The following is a 23,685-nucleotide window of genomic DNA, read 5'->3' on the forward strand; positions in this document are numbered from 1 at the left end:
CAGGGCTATTTCAGACATTTACCACTGAAACAATGATTAAACTCCCATCAAAAGTGACTCAGAAGGAGGTATCCATAGGGTATTGTTCAACCTGTGAATTGTTAGCACTGAGGTGATTTTACCAAGGATATAAAAATTCCTATTCTTCCTTCAGTGATACTTTGAAGCTGGTGGCAGACTGTGGCTCTGAGGTGGCTATCACAAGAAACAACAACCACATCTGCCACTCCCCCACACGTTAAATCTTTTAAAGTCATTTTCACTTTGACAACATCCTACTCACAAACACGACGGGCTACCGGCTCCTTCCCCGCTCCTGCCTTCACCACGCCACCCCAACAGCCGCCCCCCGCGCATGCGCTCGGCCCCAGGCGGGAGGCGGGAGGCGGGAGGCGGGAGACGAGAGCGAGGCGCCGGCACCGCCCAGGAACGGCCGCCCGCAGCCACGCCCCCAGCCGGCCTGCGCGCCGTGCTCCCTCTCTCGGCCCGGGGTGGGGAGAGGAGGCGGGCGGTCTTCAGGATGTACGCTGAGCCGTTCGGAGGACTATGGCGTCATCGGCGCGCGCCGCGGAGCGTCGTTCGGTTGGAGCGATGTCGCCGCCGCTCTTCAGCCTGCCCGAGGCGCGGCTCCGCTTCACGGTGAGCCCGGGCGGGGGTGGAGGCCCCTCTCCCTCGCTGCCGCTCGCAGCCGGACCGGGCGGGCGGGAGACGGCGTCCGGGCGCCGGTGTGGGGCTCTGCCTCCCCTTCCGCATGCGCGGCCGGGCCGGGTCGGGTTGGGTCGCCTCTGCCCGGTCCTGGGCCCGCAGGCCCGGCCGGCGCTCCCGCTGAGGAGGGGCCCGGGCTCTCCTTTAACGGGCGTTCAGCGCAGGCGAGATAAAGCGCCATAAGTTGGGGCACAGGGCTTCATACTGGCTCAGCCTAGCCCGCCAAGGGGACGATCTGCTGTTGAGTTAACTAAAACTAATGTAAAATAAAATTAAGTTATGGCGTAACCCCGGCAACAAAACGTCCGTAGCTTATTGTGCTTATCTCTTGCGCCTCTGCTGAATGATGCTTTTCTGTTGCCAGAGCAGGTGGGGCTGGATGTGTACCTAGGCCTCTGGATCCCGCCATCTGCGGCCCAGTTTGTCGGGTGAGGGGATGGGATTTGTGCAGAAGCGGTCTAAGCACAGACACTTGTTCCGTTAGATTTATTTTGTTACAGTAATTTTTAGACCGTCTTGTTAGCAGGAGTCATGTCCCAAACAACCATAACCTGCCTGTGGGGCAGGTGAAGATGTGTTTGTGGGACTGTCATAGATGCAGTATTGGTCACAACAGCATATTCCTCTGTGTTTCTCTTAGAAATACTATTTTCACCACACTCTTAGTCCAGGTTTGAGGTGTGATGTTCAGCTGGCTCACATGCCTAATTTGCTAGGCACTTGTTATTTACCCTCCTTGTTACAAAGTTCTCTTTGTAAACTGACACATGGTATGTGGCAAATAGATTCCTTAGTGTTTCTGTCCACTGTCAGATAGAGGAAGGAGGAGATCCTTCTGCTTTTGTAACTTTTCTTTCTTTACATTTTGGTAGACATCCACCAGAGAGGCTCTGAATAACAAAAGTATCAAGCCATTGTTGAACACATTTAACCACGTTCCTGGGAGGTAAGTGCGTGCAGCTTGATTTTAAAAGGTGCTTACTCAGATAATTTTTAGTAATCTTGTCCATAATAGTTGTTATTAACTGATGTGGAATGTTTGCATTTGCAGTGAAAATGAAAAGAAGTGTACCTTGGATCAAGCTTTTAGAGTTATTGTAGAAGAAGAAATAGTAAGTATTTTAAACTGCTACAGCTTATCTCTTGATAAAGCTCAAATTTCTATTTGCAAGTTAATGTATTACTTTAACAGCAACTGACTTTAGTGTAAGGAAATGCTGTTTATTAAAAACATGAATTATGTAAAAGTTATCTAATTAACATTGAATATAGATGATTAAAGGAGATTGGTAGGTAGGACAGAATGGCAGTGTTTTACAGATACCACACTTTAGTGAGAGGTGTTGACTTAGCCTTTTCCAGCAGTTCTTCATAGTGCTTATGAAAGTCTGCTACATCTTAAAATTCTAGTTCATAAGTATGCATTATTCTACAACTATACTTCAAGCATAGGGTGGAGTGGGTTATCTTTACTAGCAGGTAACAAAGGTGCTGGTCAGCTGAAAAGAATGATGAAAGGAATCAAATAAATGTTTTGTTGGTATTACTTGAATGAAGGTTGCATGTGGTATATTAATTTTCAGAGGTAAATGACTCTATACAGTAGGTATTGTAGGGTCTTTAATGGCTGGAAGCAGTCAAGAAATGTTGCTCACTCAATAAAAACTTCATATAGTTAACTGACAGGTCTGATTTAATAGGCTGAAGTTTTGGGAAGTTGAATGTCAATATTTGTTTCAAATATGCCTACTTGGAACCAAGAACTTCAGTTTTGTTAGATATATTTAGGTCAGAATAGAGAAGTTTAACACTGTTTTGTTTGTTTAGATAAACAAAGCTCCGTGTGAAAATCTCCTGGCAATTATTTCTCTTGCTATTAATGGAGTCACAGAAGGTGAGCATCTTTCTCAAATCTGTTGGCAGTTTTAGGGACCATTTAGGGGAATTTTAAAATCTTGATTGTTGTGAGTCATCTACAGCGGTTGGCTTTGATAATATGCGGCCCTTATGCTAGTGGTTAAGTCTGTTTCATGAGAGGAATGAAGTCTAATAAAATTAAATTCAGTTATATGTGTGACATTTGCATTGGAATCTTTTTTTTTTTTAATAGAGGAATTTGCAGGGTTTTGGTTGCAACATAATTAGCATTTTCTATCTTTGTCCACCCTGTAAAATGCTTAGAAGTCTCCCATCATAATTTCAGAGATGAGACCACTGAGGCAGAGAGGTTAAATGACTTGTAGGTTTCTCTGTTAGTTGCTGGCAGAGACAGAAATAACTTCTGAATATCTGTGCTCGTCTCCCAGTACTGCCTGTCGGTACATGTCTGTTTTAAGATACTTGAATCTGTCTCTTGTGTCAGAAATCGGTGTGATAATCCCTTCTGAAAGGGTTTTTGCACTCTTCCCTTTGTTTATTTGTTCACATTACACATCAAATACTTGTTTGTTTTAGTAAGTATAGCTCAACTACATATGTTTTTCATGAACTGTAGAATAACAAGACCTGTGATTATGAGGAATGGAGACACTACTGAACTACAGAGTGTGGGTAGACAGGCTTGGAGCACTGCTTTAGTGGTGCTTTACTGAGGAAAAGACTCTCAAAATTCATGGGTGTGTGTAGTGTAACTAACTGGATTTAGAAGTCTGAAAGAGTTCACTTGCGGTCTGCAAAGAGATGCGACATTGTTTCAGACTTTGAGGTTTTTAGAACAGTTATTCTTTATTGTTTTATGTTAGTGCAAAGCTCTTGTAAAGCTCATCTGCATATGTGTACATATAGAAATAGCTTCAATGAAAGTTCACGCTTTAGCCCAAGCTTTTTGTTAGGATTTGTAGTAACCCAGGAGAACTTTTTTCTTTTTTTAACATAATGTCCCTCAACTGCCATGCATCTTTGCATTTCAGTTCACACTTGCTGAATAAAGTATTCCCTGTTCGTCATAGGTATCTGCACTGCATCAACCCCTTTTGTGCTTCTGGGGGATGTTCTGGATTGCCTGCCTTTGGATCAGTGTGATAAAATTTTCACTTTTGTGGAGAAAAATGTTGCTACGTGGAAATCGGTAGGCATTTTTCCAAAATGTGATACAGTTGTACCAAAGCTTCTGTCTACCTGAACCTTTTTTACAAACAGATTTTAACTGTCTTTGTATCTGTTTGTGTTAAAATAGTAGCATTGAGCACATTTTGTTTTGAGGCTTAAAAATGTCTGGGCAGCAGAGGTCAGAAAATTAATAATAAAAGAAATCATAATTTTGATATTTTATTCCTAACTCCTTTCTCTACAGTATACAGTGTTTGTCACATTTAGAAACTGGAAATTTAAATTCTGATGGACAGTTTGTATGAGTAGCTTCTCTCTTGACTTATTATTCAGCTTCTTCCTCAGAGCTGCAGGAGATTCTTCCATCTCCAGTTTGCAGGGAAAGAAGTAATCTTGGTCACTTCCTTAATGAGCTTTCCATTACAGGACTATAGAGTGGTGAATATGTTGCCCTAAAATATTTCTGTTCTTGAGGAGCAGTTGGTGTTTTGAGGCCTGCGTGAGCATTTTATGCTCTTGCTGTACCATGGTGCTGTAGCAGAAGAGCTGCTGCGACAGGCTGCTGAGCTTCTTGTGCTGCGGGTGCTGTTAATTAAAGAGGGAATTCATGGTCTCGGGCAGAAGTCCTAACTTGCCCACATTTTATTCCAAGATCATAAGAAATCTTGGATCTCAGTATCCTTGGTAACACCTGAAAAGCATTCTAGTTTCTCTGTGTTTTCCTAACCTGAATTTCCTAACCAGGACTACCTCCCATAGGCACTCATTCAGGCTGTTCTGTTTCAGATAACATTGTGTCCCCTGATATATTCACAAACTGTTCTTTGTCATTCATTCAAGTATTTAGCAATTTCTTTCTCCTGCTGCCAAATTACTAGTACTGTGAATGCTCTAAATCTTTTGTGTATTGCTCTTTGCTTCTGTGTATAAATAATGCATGGAATAATAAAGGCAATGAATGTAAAAAAAAATTAGTGTGTTCCAGGAAAAAAAAGTGGATGCTGCTCTTACAGTGCATTGTCACATGTGGTTTTTCTGTGTGGAGGCTGGATTTAAATGTTGTGTGTTAAGCTTTCTTGGAATTTCTAGGACTGCTTGTTTTATGTTGCCTTTTTGTGAAACCTGCCCCTTATTTAAGCGAAGACTCAAATTTGGAGTTAACAGTAGGAATGACTCATACTTATTCATGGCTTGTGATTGAATTAAAATTCTGCTCAGGAAGGCTTTGTGATCTCTTAATGATCTAAATATCTTTACTCTGTTTCAGAATACATTTTACTCTGCAGGGAAAAATTACTTGCTACGAATGTGCAATGGTGAGTTGTAGTTTTTCAGGGGGGTGGTGGGGAATTGAAGAACTCCCTATCACACCAAATGAAAGTGAGTTTAATAATATGATTTGCATTCAGATGTGTTCAATAAGTAATAAAGTTAATAGGCAGATCATTCCTCTTAGCAGATATTCATGAGTCTTGCCGATTAATGTCAAAGTCATTCTGACCTTAGGGAAATCTCTTCATCAATGGAGGTCGCTACAGAAGAATGTCTGAAAAATATTTATTCCTCAGCAATGACAAGGCCCATATCAGAGGCTGCATTTGAGTAGGATTCATTTGAACTTATTGCTGTTGAAGGTGTTAGGAGAATTGGTAGAATGCATTTGGAAAAAATATGACTGATCTGAGGAAGTTACTAGCATTTAAATTTACAAATCTTAGCTTCCTTTCATTAGCTATGTAGGTCATGTAATTAGCAAGTATTGAATTCTAGTGTATGAGAAATTGAAAGAGGGATAAATACTAATATTCTTCTTACAATATTTAGACCTCCTAAGAAGATTATCTAAGTCACAAAACACAGTCTTCTGTGGAAGAATTCAGCTGTTCTTGGCTAGATTATTTCCGCTTTCAGAAAAGTCAGGTGAGATTTTTTGCATTTCATCACACTTAACATCTAACAAAGACAAAATATGCTGAATCTTTTAAGTTTGATGGTTGCGGACCAAATCCAATTGGAGAAAATAACTTTGCACTTGTACAGACAAGAACTAAGATACCCTTAATATTGTGAGTGACTTTCATGTTTGAAACCACAACAAATGAGTTTTGAATGCTGTTTCTGAGAATTTTAATATCGGCATCTCAGAACTAACTGAATGAACAGACTTACGAGCTTCACAACTTCTGAGACTGACCCTTTGTTTTTCACAGGACTTAACTTGCAGAGTCAGTTTAACCTGGAAAATGTCACTGTTTTCAATACCAACGAACACGAGAGCACTCTAGGACAGAAGGTGAAAATTCCTGTCGTTTTTCACTCATTCTGCAGTAAACGTGTAAGATTGTTTGCACAAGATTGTGCTACTGTGCTTAATGTTTGGAACTGTATGTTCATAATTTGGTTGTCCCTCTTCCAGACCAAGCTGATTCTGGAAATAGGCATGTTACCTGGTACATTAAACTGTGCAGACTTTGAGGGGGAAAAAGTTGATTTGATTGTGAGGGATAAGCACTGTCACGTACTGTACTAAGTTTTCCCCACAGTGTACAGAGTATAGAGCTGTCCCTTCAGCTTTTTTCAAGAGAAGTCAGGCTACCATTGCAAAGTGTAGTAAGGCGTTAAGACAGGAATTTGTTGCGCATTTTACTGGAATAAAATTTTAGAGATCTTTTGAATTACCAGTTTAAGCTTTCTGATCTAAAGTATAATGGAATCTTTAAAATAAAGAACACTCTGAAAACTGTATGCAAGTTATAGTGGCATTTGTATAAGTTTTAAATTATTTTTTTCCTCTTAGCACACTGAGGAGAGAGAAGAAGGAATGGACGTAGAAGAAGGTGAAATGGGAGATGATGAAGCACCAACAAGTTGGTGAGCTTACAGCAATTTTAAAAGTTGAAATAAAACTTTATGAAGTGAAAGGAAGGAGCTGTTTGGGAAATATTCTTAAATGTTGTACTCAGAATTCTACTTATCTCCTGCCTTCTCAAGATTACATACAACCTAGCAGTGTCTTAATCGGTTTAAGTGGAGCTGCCTGGAAAAGAAAGAAATCTACAGATATTTGGAAAAAGTTGCATACCCTGGCTGAGAACCACTGCTATTCTGTCTTTTTGACAATCTTCCCAATTATCTTGATAAAACTTGTTCTTGTAAGAGGTATTCAGGGATTCTTAGTACATGCTGTATATGCTTTTAGGAGAAAAAGCTGTGCTCCTCTTCATTCCCCAGATGGTGAAAAACTCCCAAGATCCCTTTTTCTTACTATTTTTGCTTTTATGGTGAGGAAGTAACAATAGACTGGATGGAAAACTCTTTTAGGGACAATTTCTGAATTGCAGATTTCTCTAAGGGCTTGCTATTGACTCATTGTTTCACTTACAAAATGAATGATATCTTCTAGAATTGCACATTCCTGAGTGGACTTGAATTTAATATATCGTTTTCAATATTGTGGTGGGTTTTTTGTTTTTTTTTTTTTCCCCAGTTCCATTCCAATAGATTATAACCTGTATAGAAAATTCTGGTCACTTCAAGATTATTTTAGAAATCCTGTGCAGTGCTATGAGAAGGTCTCATGGAAAACTTTTCTTAAGGTAATCTGAGTTCATGCTTTCAACCATTCAGCCTAAGTTAAAATCACTGTTTACACAAGTAGGAGAGTGACTGCATAAGCATAGAACAGTTCACATGCTAATGTCATTGAAAAATAATAGTGCATGAGGAAATGCGTTTTGCTGTTTTCTAAAGTGAGCCTTTGACGGTAAACAGTATATTAAGATGTACTGTAAATCCCCTAATAAAACTTGTGTAAGTCAATAACAGAGAGACTTCATACACTGCAATGTCAGAAGTACCTTTTTTGTGACTTATCAGCTGCAAAAAGCAGAACTTGTGGGTTTGGGGTTCCCCCCTCCCAAGAGGATAAACAGTTTCACCTAGTCCTAGATCTTACGTTTGAATAGTCATATTGATCCCAGTGGGATCATAAGATGATGATAGGTTTCTAACAAAGCAAATCTCTTTATAGAAGCAATGACTTGAATGTCCTCTTGAGCCAGTTGCTTCAATTTTGCTTAGTATGAATGTTGAGGATGATTTATTGCTAAGCTACTGTTTCTTCACGATTTGTCACTCAGTGTTTATTTAATAGCAAGAAGCCTGTTGTTTTTTTTAATCTTCATTCTCTGTGTTCTGGTAATAAGTAACATCTGCTCAGATGTTCTAATATAAATCTAGTTAATGAGGTATACATTCTCAGCTGTCAAAAAAAAAAAAACCCCACACCAAAAAAACCCACAAAAAAACCCCCACATGTGGTTCAGAAAAACTGAACAAGGCCAGGCTTAAGTCTTTCAGATGCAATTTTTTAGTTTTTCTCTATTGCAGCTTTAAGGCTCTGAACTGATTTTTTTGACGAGCAGCACTGCAATTTTGACTCACTGATGTACCTTTCATTGTATATATTCTGAACAACTTAAATTGAGTTTGAATGTAGCACTGTCGTCATGTGGACCTTTTTTCTTCGTAGCATGTAAACAACAAAGCAATTGTACACTGTTCAAAACCTGCAACATTGTTTTTCTTAGCACATTTTGAATACTCCAAATTTTTAGATGTTCTGAAATGATAAGTAACACTTTCACTGTCATTTGTTGTGTTCAGAGAAGCCCTATACATTGGTGGCAAATGGGTTGTTTCAACTGGCTGATAGCAAGTTTCCAAATTATTTCACTTGCTTGGCACTGAGTCTGGTGTAGTTCTCTAACTACATAGTTTTTGTGTTATTTTCATGTGGTAAGTAACTCTTGTTTTATAGTACTCAGAAGAAGTTTTGGCTGTTTTCAAAAGTTACAAATTGGACGACACTCAGGCTTCCCGAAAAAAGTTGGAAGAATTAAAAACAGGAGGAGAACATGTATATTTTGCAAAGTTCCTAACTAGTGAAAAGGTATGTGATTTTTTTTTTTTTTCCCTCAGAATCACAGACTAATTGAGGTTGGAAGGAACCTGTGTCTAATGTAACTTCCCTTCTCAAAGCTCTCTGCTAGAGCAGATTGATCAGTGTTATGTCCAGTTGGATTTTGAATGTCTCTGCAAATAGGGACTCCCATTACACCGTTTGATCACTTTATTTAGATAGATTTATTCTGTTCTTTTTTATTTTATTCTTTCTTTGTGGATGGCCTCTGTTAATTGATGATTGAGGGACTTCTATTTCTGGAATAAGAGTCTGCAATAAAGCTGACATATTGCATTTGATTTGTACTGTTACATTTAGAAAGGGAAGTTAAAAGAGAGTAAATATTTAAAAATCTGTTGCTTTTTTATTGCCTTTAGAATTACATTTTCAAAACTTGGCTGATGATGTGCTAACTGTATTTTCTGCCTCATAATGGTCTTGTTTAAAATTGCTTTGAAAAAAATCTTGAGAGTTTTTAATTCTGTTGATATTAAGTCAAAAATACAATGCTTTATTGAATTTAATTCTAAAATTGTTGTCTTCATTTTGGAATAATATGTAACTAACTTTTAAATACATGCATTAATAGATGACAGAAAGCAAGTCTCAGTGCAGCATGAGTTTTCTCTTTATGGGATAGAACAGTAGGTAAATTCATCATAAGCCTTTGACCTGTGTATTGACAATTTTAAAATAACATAGTATAGAAGATGCAGAACTGGTTGCTTAATTAACACCCAGTAGTCAAAGGCCTTTTTCTTTAAAGAATCTTCAAATGCTCCCTTTGTATGATCTATCATGCTGCAGCACATAGGGTAGAAACTAAGCAGTGTGTCACTGTGCAATTGTTGATGAGAGTGAACGCTTCTGTGGTAGCTGAATCCTTATGTTGTAGCCAGTTGTTCATAGGAGAAGGGAGCAAGCTGTCCTGCAGTTACTGAAATATTTGAATATTTGTTTTTCCAAATTCTTGTTCACTTCAAAGTGAATATTGTTAAATCCAGCAGTATGAAACTAGTTAAAAATCTAGGGATACTTTTACAAGCAGTTCCTCGTGCTTTTAAAAAATTGATTTAATTAGAAATTTTGCTGGTCTTTCTTAAATTGTGCTAGATGACAGTTTACCCATCTTAGTACCTTGTGAAGCGCTGTCCTGAAAGTATAGGTGGTACTGAATAGAACTTTTGTAATGACTTACCATCATCTTGTTGTAAACTCCATGGAGACTGTTTTTATCTGAAAACATTTATTGGATTTTTTTCACTTACACATATTTAGTCTCTTTAACGTGTAATTCTTTTTTTGTTGTTGTTGTTTAGCTGATGGATTTACAGCTGAGTGACAGTAACTTTCGCCGTCACATCTTGTTGCAGTACTTAATACTATTTCAGTATCTAAAGGGACAGGTCAAATTTAAAAGGTAATGTGGAAATATGTTGTGTTTTGGGGATAAGGAGCTAAGAACTTGGAGATAAACCAAAATATTTTACAGGAGTTTATGCCTGCTTGTTCTAAGGTTCTTGTGAAACTTGCAGGGCCTTGGATTGGTAAACACAGGGTGTGGCTGAAGTTATTTTATAGCAGCAAAGCAGAGGTCTCATTCTTGCCTTTCTCTGCTCCTCTCTGTGTGATTCTTTGCCATCCGTTGCAGTGGCTCTAGTGTTCATTAGACTCACTCAAATTTATGCAGTTTACTAAACTAGCAAAAACCCACTCTGCTCGTCTTTGCAGAGTTAGTTTTCTGCCAAATTGGCGAGTTGAGTGGGGTCTCAGAGAAGTAGAGGCCACTAAAGCTTGCTTAAGGTGAGTGCCAGCCATGAGAGGGAAGGATTATCTTTGGCAGCTGCTAGTTGTTAGACCAATGCAAGCTTGTATGTGGCATCATTTGGAATCTATATTGACTCTGAAATATGGCATTGGTTGCTGATTTGTTTTTCCTAGTGTGCCACAGAATTCTGTCTAAAATAGCAAAAAATAACAGTGGTGATTATCCTATCTTTTCCTACTCTCTAATGTTATGCTGAAGAAAATCCTAACTCTCTGTTTATTTCCTATGCCCTTGACCATATGTGCACATAATGATTAACATTTAAGGCAGCTGTCTTTCACCTGCAATATACTGCTTTTTATAAACAGATCTCAAAGAACTTTGCAAACTGGATTAGGATCATTATTCTCATTCTATAGATTATTTACCAAAGCAGTCCAGTGGCAGAGAAGGAATAGAATTCATGTGTTCTGAATTGCAGTTCAGTCCTGTAGAGGTGATAGTTAGTCATTTGAATGACAATTCATTAAAGTGTTCATTAAAAGCACTCTTATTAGTGGTCAAGGATGGTGTGACATATAAATGGTATAGTATAACACTTGGTGCAGTTGTTGTAAAATAATACTAATTATTCCCTTCCTTAAAAAAGATGAGCTTTTTTATATCCTATTAACTAAGAGAAGCTAGTTCTAAAAGTCTTTCTCATGTTATTGACTTAGCCATTATCATGTTCATATTTGCTATTTAAGGTACCTAGTGCTTCATAAGAAGCTGGTTGCTGTTATATTGCTTTGGAACACTGTAAATGCAGTGTTAATAGTTATACTTCAAATGGATTCTTCTTGAACCAGTGAACAACAAATATTAGATTCTCATCTGATTTTTAATGAGTTTAAAAAAAGTTCTGGTCTCTGCTTGGGAATGAAGTGGACCATGTTGGATTTATTTCTGTGTTCCTTTCATTTCACTTCTACTTACTGATTGCATTATAATTCTAGATGTACCAAGTGACTTGTTTAAAGACTTCAGGTTATGCTATATAGAATTCATGTTTTGAGGTATTCAAGGTCGGTGTTCTGTATACAGCCGGTAGATTGTTTCTTTTACTATGGTTTGTCTACAGTACTGCTTTAGCTGGGGTTAGGAGAGGGGTTTTTTTAAGTAAGCCTTTCATTGCACCCACTTGCTGTGCTTTGATGTGATCTTGAATCATGCAAATGGACTTGCTGTTGGATGAAGCTAAACCTGAAAGTATATTCCACAAGCACATCTAATTAACTCCCCAAACTAATGAGTGGTCAGTCCATGGGACCAGACCAGAGCACATTCAAACTACTTTCTTCAGATCCCCTCTAACGACCCTCAGAAAGCATGTAGTGTAAATGATGTGTCCTCAGCACTGTTTTGGTGTGTAGTAAACTCTTCAAATTTAAAAAAAAAAAAAAAAAAAAAAAAAAGAAAGAGCTGATTTAATGACACTTTTTTGTTGGTTTTTGTTTCATTGTTTTGTTTTTTATTTTCCAATTCCAGTTCAAACTATGTTCTAACAGATGAACAGTCTCTTTGGATTGAAGATACTACAAAAGCGGTTTACCAGGTTGGTACGGTAGATACTTCTATAAAAATTACATGGAAAAATATTTATTGTGTAATGCTGTATCAGTGACCTTTGAAGCAGTAACCACCGTTTTCTTTGGGTTTTTTTCTATGTATTCTGTGTCTGTACAAATATAATGCAAAAAGTTAACTTTTTTTCCTCCGTCCCAATCATAGCTTCTTTCAGAAAATCCTCCAGATGGGGAAAGATTCTCAAAAATGGTAGAGGTAAGTACTTTGGTGCCTGTCTGAACAAAGTCTATATAGAGCATAAAAAAGCAGTATCATTTTAAACTAGCTTTTGGAACATAGATATCATGTCCGAGAACTTTTATCTCATCTCAGTAAAAAAGGTCTCATAACATCTTTTTATTTTGTAGTCACATTTTTCCCATGTTTTCATTAATGTCCTTTTCTTCCTTCTCCTGGGGAGAAATGGAAATGTGCATATATGTCCATGTGTACACACAGGAGACATTGGTTATTGGGGAAAAAAAAAATTTAAAAAGTCTTTACAGAAAGGAGTGCTGTGCCCAAAGACATAGGAATAAGATGCAAGTGGAAATAAAAAAAAAAAAGTTGTCTTCTTGCTTTTGTTTTTTCCTTTACTTTGGCTGCCTCTATTTTCTTGTTTGGAAAAGGAGAAATAAAGCCTTTCCCACAATTATTGAAGAGAGGACCTACGCTATTTTTGAATAAACTAAACCAGCTGCCTAAGATTATACTGATGACCTTCAAAATAGTGGCTGAAATACAAAATAACAAAGTTTTCTCTAATTGTAATAGCTCAGTTAAAAACTTTGGGGTCAACTCTGAAGGTGATTATGACCCTAATAATGTGCAATATTATGTTTCTGTAGCATATATTAAATACTGAAGAAAACTGGAACTCATGGAAAAATGAGGGCTGCCCAAGCTTTGTGAAAGAAAGGTAACTATTATGAAGTAGAAGCTTGCTGCTGCTTGTTTGAAATGGTGGTTCAACTTCAGAATATGTACCCACGATGTATACGAACATTAATGATTCACACAACTTTAAGATTTGCATAGAAGAATGTCCCTTCTATGTGTGCAGAAGGCTCCTAGATTTCTGCCAGAAGTCTTAAGGCTTCATTATGTTACTGAAGCGGTGGTTATGTATGTGCGGGGTCTCAGGAGAACATTCTTCACTGTCTCATGGCAATGTTCTGTTCTCTTAATACCAAGGATCCAGTGACTGAGGAGACTGAAGCATGTTGTCTCCCCTCCTGCCTTCAGCAGATGCTAGGTTGAAGAAGTTAGTGCCTGACTTCTATATACTGCTTTGGATTGCCTCTAATGAAGCCTTTGGTGTTAAGGCTTTGGTGGGGCAGCATACCTGGATTTTTGTGTAACAGTTCTCCTCTTATGTACCTTGTTAGGTTTGATACTTGGTGGTGATTGCTTACCTGAAAGGAAATTATGATTAGGTGGCTTTTGCCATTGAAAGGTTTCCTGTGTTATTAGTTACTAACTAGTGACAAAACTTGAACTTTGACTCCATATGTCTACTTGGCTATCTTGAGGTGGTGCCCAAACATTCCTCTTCCATCCTTATTTATTCTACACACAGACTGTAGCCTCTTTGTGGTAGGGAGCAGCTGGGTCAATCTCTCTTTGAAGATTTCCTTTTATGGAGAGATCAGGTGGAGCCACCTTTTCATGACTTCATCTGTTTGCAGAAAAGGAAGAGGGGCTGTGAGAAGAGAGAAATTACTATTGGGAGGTGGGGAGAAGTAAAATTATGAAATTTGACTTTTATAAATGTTCTGTCTCCTTCTTTAGATCTCAGCCAGAGTTTCAGCTTGGGTAGGTCTTACCCTAGCCTCAGTGGTCTGGGATCTCCATTCTCTGATCCCATGAAATCAGATGCACCTGGGGAAAGAGAACTTGCAATCATAGAACAGATGATCGCAGCAGCAGGGTAGATCATACTAAGTATGTGCTGCTGGCATAAATGTGATTTGCTTCTTTTTCTATATCAGGACTCTGATAGACCTTTAAATTTGTGAGTGAACTAATTCTGGTGTTTGGCAAATACTTTTCCTTACTTTACATTCTCTCTCCTCTTCCCCACTCCCTTGTTCCATTCCTGGAATCCCAGTCCTCCTGAATACTTTAATCATAATTAAACTCGTCACCAGCTGAAGTGAAGTGGCTTAATTTTGTTCTCTGAATGTTACTGGTTACTGGTTTGGTACTAAAGAGATGATTTTTTTTTTTTCTTTAGACCTCTGGATTCTAAGCCAATGAGGCCTGTGAGAAAGAGGCCAGCTCCAGAGGACTTCTTAGGAAAAGGACCAAACAAAAAAATCCTTATGGGGAAGTATGTTGAATTTTTTTTGTTACAGGGTTTCTGGGTTTTGGTTGGTTAGTTGGTCTGGGGTTTTTTGTGGTTTGGTTTTTTTTTTTGCCACTGACTGTATTTTCTAGTCAATAATTTTCAAACTTCCTAATTTTGCAACTGCCAGGAAAGAACAGCCAAGGAATATGTCAGTTCTTTTAAAACTTGCAGTAGGCTTCCTTTCCTTATAGTCGTCTCTTGTAGATCCCTTTTAAATAGTCTGTAAGTTACAGGCTGAAAATCAGTGGTTTGTACTCATTGGATCAGTTTTTATACTTTTGTAGTCCTTATGGTTTTGCTTAAAAATCTATCTGTGCCATGGATTTTAAAATAACACGCACTGGTATTTTATCCCTGGGGTGAAGAATTCTTCTTGATATGTCCTCTCCAATAAAAATGCCATATTTTGCATGACATTAAGCACTGCATTTTTCCACTTCCTCCTTTAGGAGGAATGATAGTCTATTCATTCTAACAGTTCACCCAACCTAGATGTGGAAACTTGAGCTTCAAGACCTTGTACTGAATGTTTAGCAAAATGTCCCTTCTGAAAAAGAAAGTGGTAAATTATTTCATTTATCAAAACAAAATAGCCTGACCTTAGCTAGTTTGGAAGGAGAGTTTGTTACTGTTTCTGACCATAGATCAGCAAGAGATTAACAGAAATTTAATACGTAATTTTCCTAATTTGCAACATCAGATAAAATTTCTGTCATTTCTGGTAATTCCTAATATGTATGTATCACAAAGCTCGTACGGTATGCTTTATTGTAAAGGCTTTGGGGTGAGAATTTCTGTAGTGTTGTTTCGTGTGTCTGTCTTTGAATGATGGAGTGTGGAATGATAGAATGATGAATGTGGAGTTTCATATGCGTTTATGCTTCTCTTTTCAGTGAGGAACTGACCCGCCTTTGGAATTTATGTCCTGATAACATGGAAGCTTGTAAATCTGAGAATAGGTAGGTAAAAGATGGTACATTGTTGTCTAAAGCTAACTTTCAGCACTCTAATTGCACATGAAATTGCAAAATTGGCATAAGGAAAGTATATAAGATGATCTCATATGGTATGCCATTTAACTCTGTGTCTTGAGAGAAGCTGGTTGTACGAATCTTTGTCTTAAAATCTCCTTACGGTTTTCTTCACTAGTGTTTTCATTGCTTAGTAAAGTAAAATCTAAGCTAAAACCCAGATGGAAATCCCCATTTTGTAGAGCAGGATTGTATAATTAAGTACCTTATATAATAAAGGAAGATTGCCACGTCTGGCTCTAGTGAAGTTCGCATGCTGTTTAGCTATGATTTTCAAGCAGGCATGTGCTTTGAACAATACTAGATAAGAGGAAATTGGCTAGCAGGCATTGTTCCAGTGCATACAGGATCTACTAGTGGTGCAGATGCAGAAAAATACAATTATTGGTTATCCTTCTGCTTGCACAGTTGTAGGAAATACTGAAAATGTACTTTGCTACATAACTTTATATTTGTTAAAGATAGCATAATCCCCTTTTGTGCAGACATGGTACCTAGTATGAAAACTTGGAAAAGGAATGGGACAGTTCCCAAAGAGAACTTTGCTAGTAGTGGCTGCAAAGGCTTGGTGCCTGGGGAGAGGTGCTAGCTGTGCAGATGTCCTGAGTTGGAGGAATTGCTTTTCCAGAGGTTGAGAGCTCTGCAGAGGAGTGCCTTCCTTTCTTGTGAGGCCGGGATGTGCAGGAAGGCTTCCGACAGGATACTTGACTTTACTGGGCCAAGGGCTAAAGGTGGAGCTGTGTTTGGAAACAAAGCTTTTGATTCCATGTGCATGATTGTATTGTGCTGCAACTTCTTTAAATAAATAAACAAACTCAAACAAACAAAAAAACCCCTGAAACTAAACAAATGGAGATAAACCAGAAAAATGCATGCCATGGTAAACAGGAAAGAGAAGATCCTGGAGGATCTGGATTCATTTCCAAGTTTTATTACAGACTTGGTGACTGAACGTGGTCAAGTGACTGCAACTTTTTGCTTTGATTCCCCATGTCTTCATTCAAATGGGGTAATACTTCCTTACCTGTCATCTTTTTAGATAGCTGTTCTTGGGATAAAAACTGTCTTATAAGTTTTTGCATAATGCCAAATATAGCAGGATTCAAATCAGATGGGTTTTCAAGATGCTGGCTTTGGTTCCCGTAGTCAGTGATAATACCACACTTAAACATGCATGGGGCACTGCTTTCCTGGGCAAAATGTGTTTTTCAAAACAAAACTAATGTGAATTTGTAGACCAGTGTGCTTCTACCCCCACAACTGATCACTAGGTTCCCTTGTAGAAGCAGATATGTCTCTGTCAAACATTAGGTAGGAGAAATACAGATCATTATGAGCTTGCTTTGCACCACTGATAATTTTGGCTCACAGTACCTACAGCTCTTAAGTAACCTGTATTTCTTGCTTGTAGTGTTAATAGCAGCAAACTGTCCTCATCACTGTGAATATTTCTGTTATTTTTTTAGGTCGTGATTCCTTATGTACTGGTTTGAATACCTTTCAGAAGCAACCGCTAGCTATTCTAAGAACAGAAACATCCCTTTCACCTTTTTAATATGTCCCCTATGAACCATAAATATTGTCTTTTAAATCACAGAAGCACTGAGGTTGGAAGAGACCTCTAGAGATCACCTAGTCCACCCCCTTGCTCAAAGCAGGGTCAACTAGATCAAGTTGCCTAGGACCTTCTCCAGTCAGGTTTTGAATGTCTCTCCAAGAGTGAAAGCTCCACAGCCTTCCTGGCCAACCTGTTCCAGTGTTTGACCACACTCACAGAAAAGTGGTTTAGTTTTTTTTCTGATGCTTAAGTCAAATTTCCAGTATTTCAATTTGTGCCGGCTGCTGCTTGTACTTTCATTGAGTAACATTGAGTCTGACTCTTTCTTCCTTACTGCCCCATCAGGTATTTATTTACTGCCCCTGAGTCTTCTCTTCACCAGAGTAAATGGTCCTAGCTCCCTCAGCCTCTGCTTGGATGTCAGATGTTCTGTCCATGCACAGCCTTTTGCATAGACCTGTGTCTCTTGCGCTGGGAAGCCCAGAACTGGACCCAGCACTCCAGATGTATCTTGCCAGTGCTGAATAGAAGGAAAGGATCATTTCCCTTGACCTGTTGGCAACCCTCTTCCTAATGCAGCCCAGGATGCGGCTGGCCACCTTTGCCAGAAGGGTGCATTGCTGGGTCATGTTCATGATGTTGTCCACCAAGACCTTTTCTGCAAAGCTGCTCTCCAGCCAGTCAATCCCCAGCATGTACTGGTGCCTGGGGTTGTTCCTCCCCAGGGGCAGGACTTGGCATTTCCCTTTCCCTAACTCCAGAGGAATTGGCTGTCAGGAACCTCACGGTCTGTTGAAGTCTCTATGAATGGCAGCAAAACCCTCTGGTCTATCAACCACTCCTCCCAGTTTTACATTGTCTGCAAACTTGCTGAGGGTGCACTCTGTCCCATCATCAGGAGGTCAGTAATGAAGGTGCTAAATAGTACCAGCCCCAGTATCAAGCCCTGGCACATGTTAGTGACAGGCTGCCAGCTGGACTTCATGCCACTGATCACATCTCTTTGAGTCCAGGAGTTCAGATGCTTTTCAGTCCACTTCAAACAAATTCTGCTGATGCCTGTAGACTTTGGACCTGTATTGAATGTACTTTAACTGCAGTACCTTCAGCAGAAGGTACAAGGATCACCATGGTGGGGTGAAATTAACATGTACTTGAGCAAGTCAGGAAGCCACTAAGATGGGATCGTTCAATACAACATTAAGCTGCCTAATATTTTACCCCCTCTAAAATTAGTGATTGTAAATAATTGAAATTGGGGAGTAATAGTAGTCTAGGTTTCTCTGGTAGCAGATGAAACTGAAATGGGGGTTAAAAAGGCCACATTTTACTTATCCTGTCCTGTCAAATTGCACAAAACTGACAACCATTTTAGACTCCTGAGCACAGTCAGTTGTTATGGGTATTTTTATGAAAGTCTTATTTCCTTATTGCCAGAATTCTTCTCTTAGGTCCCATAGTCCTTTTTCACCAAATGCTATTGACAAGATGTTCATGTCACCTTTTGGTATGGCAGAAGGTTTAAATACATATAACAGGCAGTGCTAGCAACTACTGGTATGCTTAAGTGGTTATGCAGTAAATAATTTTATAGCAACATGTATCAAACAGATTCTTTGCTTATTTGCAATTGTTAAGTTTGAGTAGGTTGGGTTTGGGGTTTTTTTTCTTCTGTGGATAAATTTGAGATGTGTATGAAGGAACTGAAAACCAGATATTTTAGGGTAGATTTTGAGGAGTATTAAAGCTCCTTATTTTATTTTTTAGGGAATACATGCCAACATTAGAGGAATTTTTTGAAGAAGCTATTGAACAAGCAGATCCTGAAAACATGGTTGAGAATAAGTATAAGTATGTTAATCTTTGTTGTGTTTTGCTTTATTTTGATCTCTTTCATGTTTGGATTGTTAAAGAAAACAGACTGTTCTCTCTCTGTATTGTTAATATCTGTACAGGACTCTAGTAATATACAAAAAACTTTAATATAATTCTGTCCAAAATTATAATCAGGAAATTATGCAGATCTTTTTCTGTGCTTTTATAGATGACAGACTGTTACCAACCAAACTTGTATTTTATTATAGGGCTGTGAACAATTCTAACTATGGCTGGAGAGCATTAAGACTTCTAGCACGCAGAAGTCCCCACTTCTTCCAGCCAACAAACCAACAGTTCAAGAGTTTACCTGAATATCTAGAAAATATGGTAATCAAATTAGCCAAGGAGCTGCCTGTAAGTAATATTATCCTACAATAATAAATGCTGAATTCATTTGACTTCCTGCTTGTCTCTCTGCAGTCCATTTGGTACATGGGGAGGGAGGGGGGGCAAAAAAACATGGGGGGGGAAAGCTTGTAAAGTAAAAATTGCAAGTGAAATTGGTCTAATCGATGAAGATCCCAGTAACACTAAACTGAATAACATTGGCTAGCCAAGTAACTGCTGAGCTCTGCCTTGTATTCTGTGAACAAACAGCTGTGGCAATCCCAAGTTTTTCTGCTGGGTTGGTAGACAGGAATATATTTGTACCCAGTTCCTTGGGTCTCATGTTGCGGTGCAAACCACTTTTACTGAAGGTGTAAGCCAGTGTTAGGGCTCATGAATATCAGTAGCTGTGGCTACTGGGATGGCAGTAAAAGGGACAGGGTGTACAGCTGAAGATACTGTGCTAAGTGTTACCAGAGCTTTACAGTAAGAGTTACCAGAGCTCTTCTATCAGCTTCCTGACTTTTAAAATATGTAAAGAAAAATAGACCTTGTGGAGCTGTAAATTTAAGGCTTTAACCCTTTCATGTACAAATTTGAGGTCAGGGAGGGGTCTTTCGGATCAGTTTATACACAATGATAAGAGAGACTAGGAGTTGGGAAAGGGAGCATTTTCTAAACCTTTGACTTAGCACACAACCCAGCAATTTCTTGTGGATATGAACCCATGCTTCCATATTTGAGACCTTCCTTGTCTGTAATGTGAAACTACTGAGGTGTAAAGGTTGGATTGTAATACATAGCTTTTTTGTTTGTTCAGCCATCAGAGTTAACTAGATGCTAATAGCAATTTTAGAAAAAAAAATACTGGGAGGGGAGAGCTGTTTAATATATTAAGGTATCACTTTATGCAATATTTCTGATGGTACTACTGTCATGTACCAAATGTTGTGGCAAGAAACAAATACAGAGATAAGACCTGTGATTGAAATGTAGGAAAAGAGGAAGCCCTTTGTTCATCTTGGCTGATCAATAGCTAAATCAGAGAGTGAAAAGTTTATTGTTTGCGTATTTGCCATCTTTAAGAAGTTTGAAAGTACAGAAAACTTTGAGGAATTTTGGAGCGAGGAGTAAAATTAGTGAAGAAGAATTAAAAAAAAAAAAGTTTATTGCTAGTGGTGTCATAGCAAGTTGGTTGGTTGTTTTTTTTAAAGTAAGTAATAAAACTAGGTATGTAATACTTAGTTGTAGTTACTATGAAAAAGAGAGAATCCTGCGAAGTCAGTGGATACTTTCATTAGGTTTTTTAGTTAATAGTATGTTTTATTAGAACACTTATTACTGGTGGTTTGGATACAGGAGGCTGGGGGATTTTTAACTCTCATATGGGATCATGTGAGGTTTTCCATTCTAACACACATTCCAGAGACAATCACAGAGCTGTAAAATTTCTCCTTAAACACAAAATTCATCCAGTGATGTTTAGTTCTTTCATTGTAGCCTCCTTCTGAAGAAATAAAAACAGGCGAAGATGAAGATGAGGAAGATAATGATGCTTTATTAAAGGAAAACAATGAAAGTAAGATTTGCATGTTCTCAGTCTTTTCAGTTTCTCTCTTGATGTGTATTGTAGAAGCTGTGTTTTATCATAGTTTCTGCTGAGGGTCACCAGTCCTGGTTACCCCAGTGCTTCTAACTTGAACCTGCATTCACACCAAGAAGTGCAGCCTTTTCAGGACACAGGGCACCAGTAGCAACCTCTCAGTCTTGTGGCCTGCAGCGCTGAAAGCATCCAACTTGTTGGAGTTGGAGTAGCACTTTCATTAGGAGCCTTTTCTACCTTTTCTGCTATGTGGTGTATGTTTACAGTGTTAGTAGGTGTTTATAGCTGAAACGCTAGCATTGCTGTGTAAAAACCTACCCGAGTGTTCCTCGCCCCACTTTCCTGTTCTTTCTGCCCTTTAATTGCCATGGGTACGTGCTTCCCTCTAGCCCCTGCTAGGGTGAGTAGTTATGGGACTTTCAGAAATGGATATATTCCAACTCTGAGATCTTTACTTCCTCTTCATTTAAAATATCTTAAAAGGCAAAAGCTTGTCTGTGAGAAGAGCAATATCTTCCTGACAAATGTTATCTCTTGTTCATTCTTCTCCATGAACCAGTCTGTCCATTTTTGCCTCTTGCCTGTAACCTTGGTATGTCATGCTCCCAAGTGTCCTTCCCTGTCTCCCGTGTCTGTGAGTCTGCCTTCTTCCATCCTTATTCATGCCTTCATCTCACAGCACCTTCTCCCTTGCGTGTTGTATCTCTGTGTGCTAGCTCTTGGATCCAGCATGGGCAGATGGGGTGTGCAGGGCATGGAAGGCACACACCGGGTACCGCTGGTAATTTTGTTGAAAGAATTTTTCTGTTAGTGGAAAGCCACCTGTGGGCCTCTGAATCTCTCTTCTATTGCCCTATTGCATCCAGCACCAGACCTTTCCCACAGTCTCCCCGTCAATAGCGGAGAAGTTCTCTCGTCTTCAGCTTAACACTGCCTGACGCAGCCTTCGGAGCTTCACTGTGTTCATTTTACATCTTTCTTTACATCTTGTCTTAAAGCCAAGATGGCAGAGCTGTGGTCCGCTATACAACATTGTGCTTAGAAATAAGGGAAGCGATCTGAGTGTTTTTGTTGTTTTGTTTGTGATCGTCCGTTCTTTTCCCCTTGATGTAGTGAGTTTAGCTCAGATAAATGAGTGTGACTGATAAGCACTGGAGAGAGTTGAAACTTCCACTCCATGCCAGCTGGCTCTTCAGGTGGCATGAGGGTGAGATATTTACTAAAAACTAAGGATATGATTAATTTCTATGCAGTAATTATATGTAATGCAGTCTTTAGGGTTTTTTCTTTAAAAGCATGTAATAAACATAGGTGGTAAGCCATAGATTGTAGACCATGACAAGTGATGTTTTAATCACTGCAGCACTTGTCTTCTCAGCAGAGCACAGTATTCCATGTCTTTTATCTTGATGCCAGAATGACAGAAAATTCCTTTAAGTACTGACTACCTATTGAAGTTACTATCCTATTCACGGTCCTGCTGCTAATAGGAACATGAGGCTTTAGTAACTCAGTAAAAGGGAAGCAAACTATTTTTTACCTGGGTTAACTCTTGAGTAAAGTGACTAAGATAAGTCTAAAAGACAATTAAATGTTAAAGATCACTCTATTTTAATATCATAGTTGACTCATGTATTGAAAATTGCAGGCTGCCTGTCAAAATCCTTGTTTTCATTTGGAGGGGGCAGTTCTCATATACTTAAGGTTTTAGCAATTTTCTCTCAATCAAACAGGAGATAACAACATAAAAAACAATTTTCTTTATCGTGGGCAATAAGGGACATTCCTCTTGAAACCCAGGTAATACATCTGTAAAAATCCATCTGTTCTCAGAGGTCTTGAGTAGGTTTTAACAACTAAAGGAAAGGTGTAAGTCAGTCTGTTAGTAAATAAATAGGAGGTTTAAAATGGGGCAAATCAGGGAAGATTCATTGCAGTATCTGGAGATGTTCCCTGTGTCTCGCTGATTCTTTCTCTCTCTCTCTCTCTTTTTTTTTTTTTTTTTTTGTCTCCAGGTCCAGAGGTACAACGGGACAAAGCCATGACGGGCGAACAAATTGAGTCATTTGCTACAAGGCTCGGGGAGCAGTGGAAGGCCTTGGCCCCCTACTTGGAAATGAAGGATTCTGATATACGGCAGATCGAGTCAGACAGTGAGGACATGAAGATGAGAGCTAAGCAGCTGCTGGTTGCCTGGCAGGATCAGGAGGGTGCACATGCAACCTCTGAGAATCTGATTACTGCATTGAACAAAGCTGGGTTAAGTGACCTTGCAGAAAGCCTAACCAATGACACTGAGAGCAGCAGCTAACACGCTTCACATGCTAACTTGTTTGGTTTTGGTGGCAGTGGTGGTTGTTAATTGTGACTGTTCTGGCTGTTGTCATCATTGTTAATTGTGACTGTTTTGTTGGTGGTTGTTGTTAATTGTGACTATCGTTGCTAGGTGACAGATTTTTGATAGGTATTTTATGTTCAATAAACAATAAAACTTTTTAATAACATTGTTCAGTTGTCCAGATTTTCTGAGAAAAGGATTAGTCATCCTGATCCAGAAATAGGAAGCTTCACCTTGGATGGTGGAAAGGCAAAAGGGAGGATGGAGAGTCAAGGCAGCTTCCTGTGCAGCCTGCAGCAGGAGGGTTTGGCATCAGCAGAGCTTGGGTGGCTCCTGTTGGACAGAGCGTCTGGTGGTCTCTGTGACCCTGCTGCTGCTGGGTGGTTTCTCAGAGCATGGGTAGGTGCGAAAGACTTCCAAGTCATCGCTTGGGGTGGTGGGGAGCTATAGACCATCAAAACATATGTTTGTTTGTGAGTGATTCCACTCTGAGAAGGTAACAGGGTCG

General features: G+C 39.1%; 1 protein-coding gene across 2 annotated transcripts; it reads left to right on the forward strand.

The window, feature by feature from the left end:
• The first annotated feature begins 470 nt into the window (after nt 1–470).
• THOC1 (THO complex subunit 1) lies at nt 471–23,346 on the forward strand. 2 transcript variants are annotated; one of them, XM_052788661.1, is made up of 21 exons: nt 471–639; nt 1,578–1,651; nt 1,757–1,817; nt 2,533–2,599; nt 3,654–3,772; nt 5,021–5,069; nt 5,578–5,673; nt 5,964–6,088; nt 6,551–6,624; nt 7,241–7,349; nt 8,573–8,704; nt 10,036–10,136; nt 12,015–12,081; nt 12,258–12,308; nt 12,941–13,011; nt 14,329–14,424; nt 15,336–15,401; nt 18,799–18,882; nt 19,116–19,263; nt 20,737–20,815; nt 22,855–23,346. In XM_052788661.1, exons 1-21 carry the CDS (start codon nt 547–549, stop codon nt 23,148–23,150), a joined length of 2,058 nt encoding a protein of 685 aa, XP_052644621.1. In that variant the 5' UTR covers nt 471–546; the 3' UTR covers nt 23,151–23,346. The 2 variants fall into 2 exon arrangements, with proteins under 2 accessions (XP_052644621.1, XP_052644622.1); XM_052788662.1 differs by having other exon boundaries at nt 5,964–6,046.
• The last annotated feature ends 339 nt before the right edge of the window (nt 23,347–23,685 follow it).

Source organism: Harpia harpyja, chromosome 5 (genome assembly GCF_026419915.1).
Source record: "Harpia harpyja isolate bHarHar1 chromosome 5, bHarHar1 primary haplotype, whole genome shotgun sequence".
NCBI classification, from domain to species: Eukaryota; Metazoa; Chordata; class Aves; order Accipitriformes; family Accipitridae; genus Harpia; species Harpia harpyja.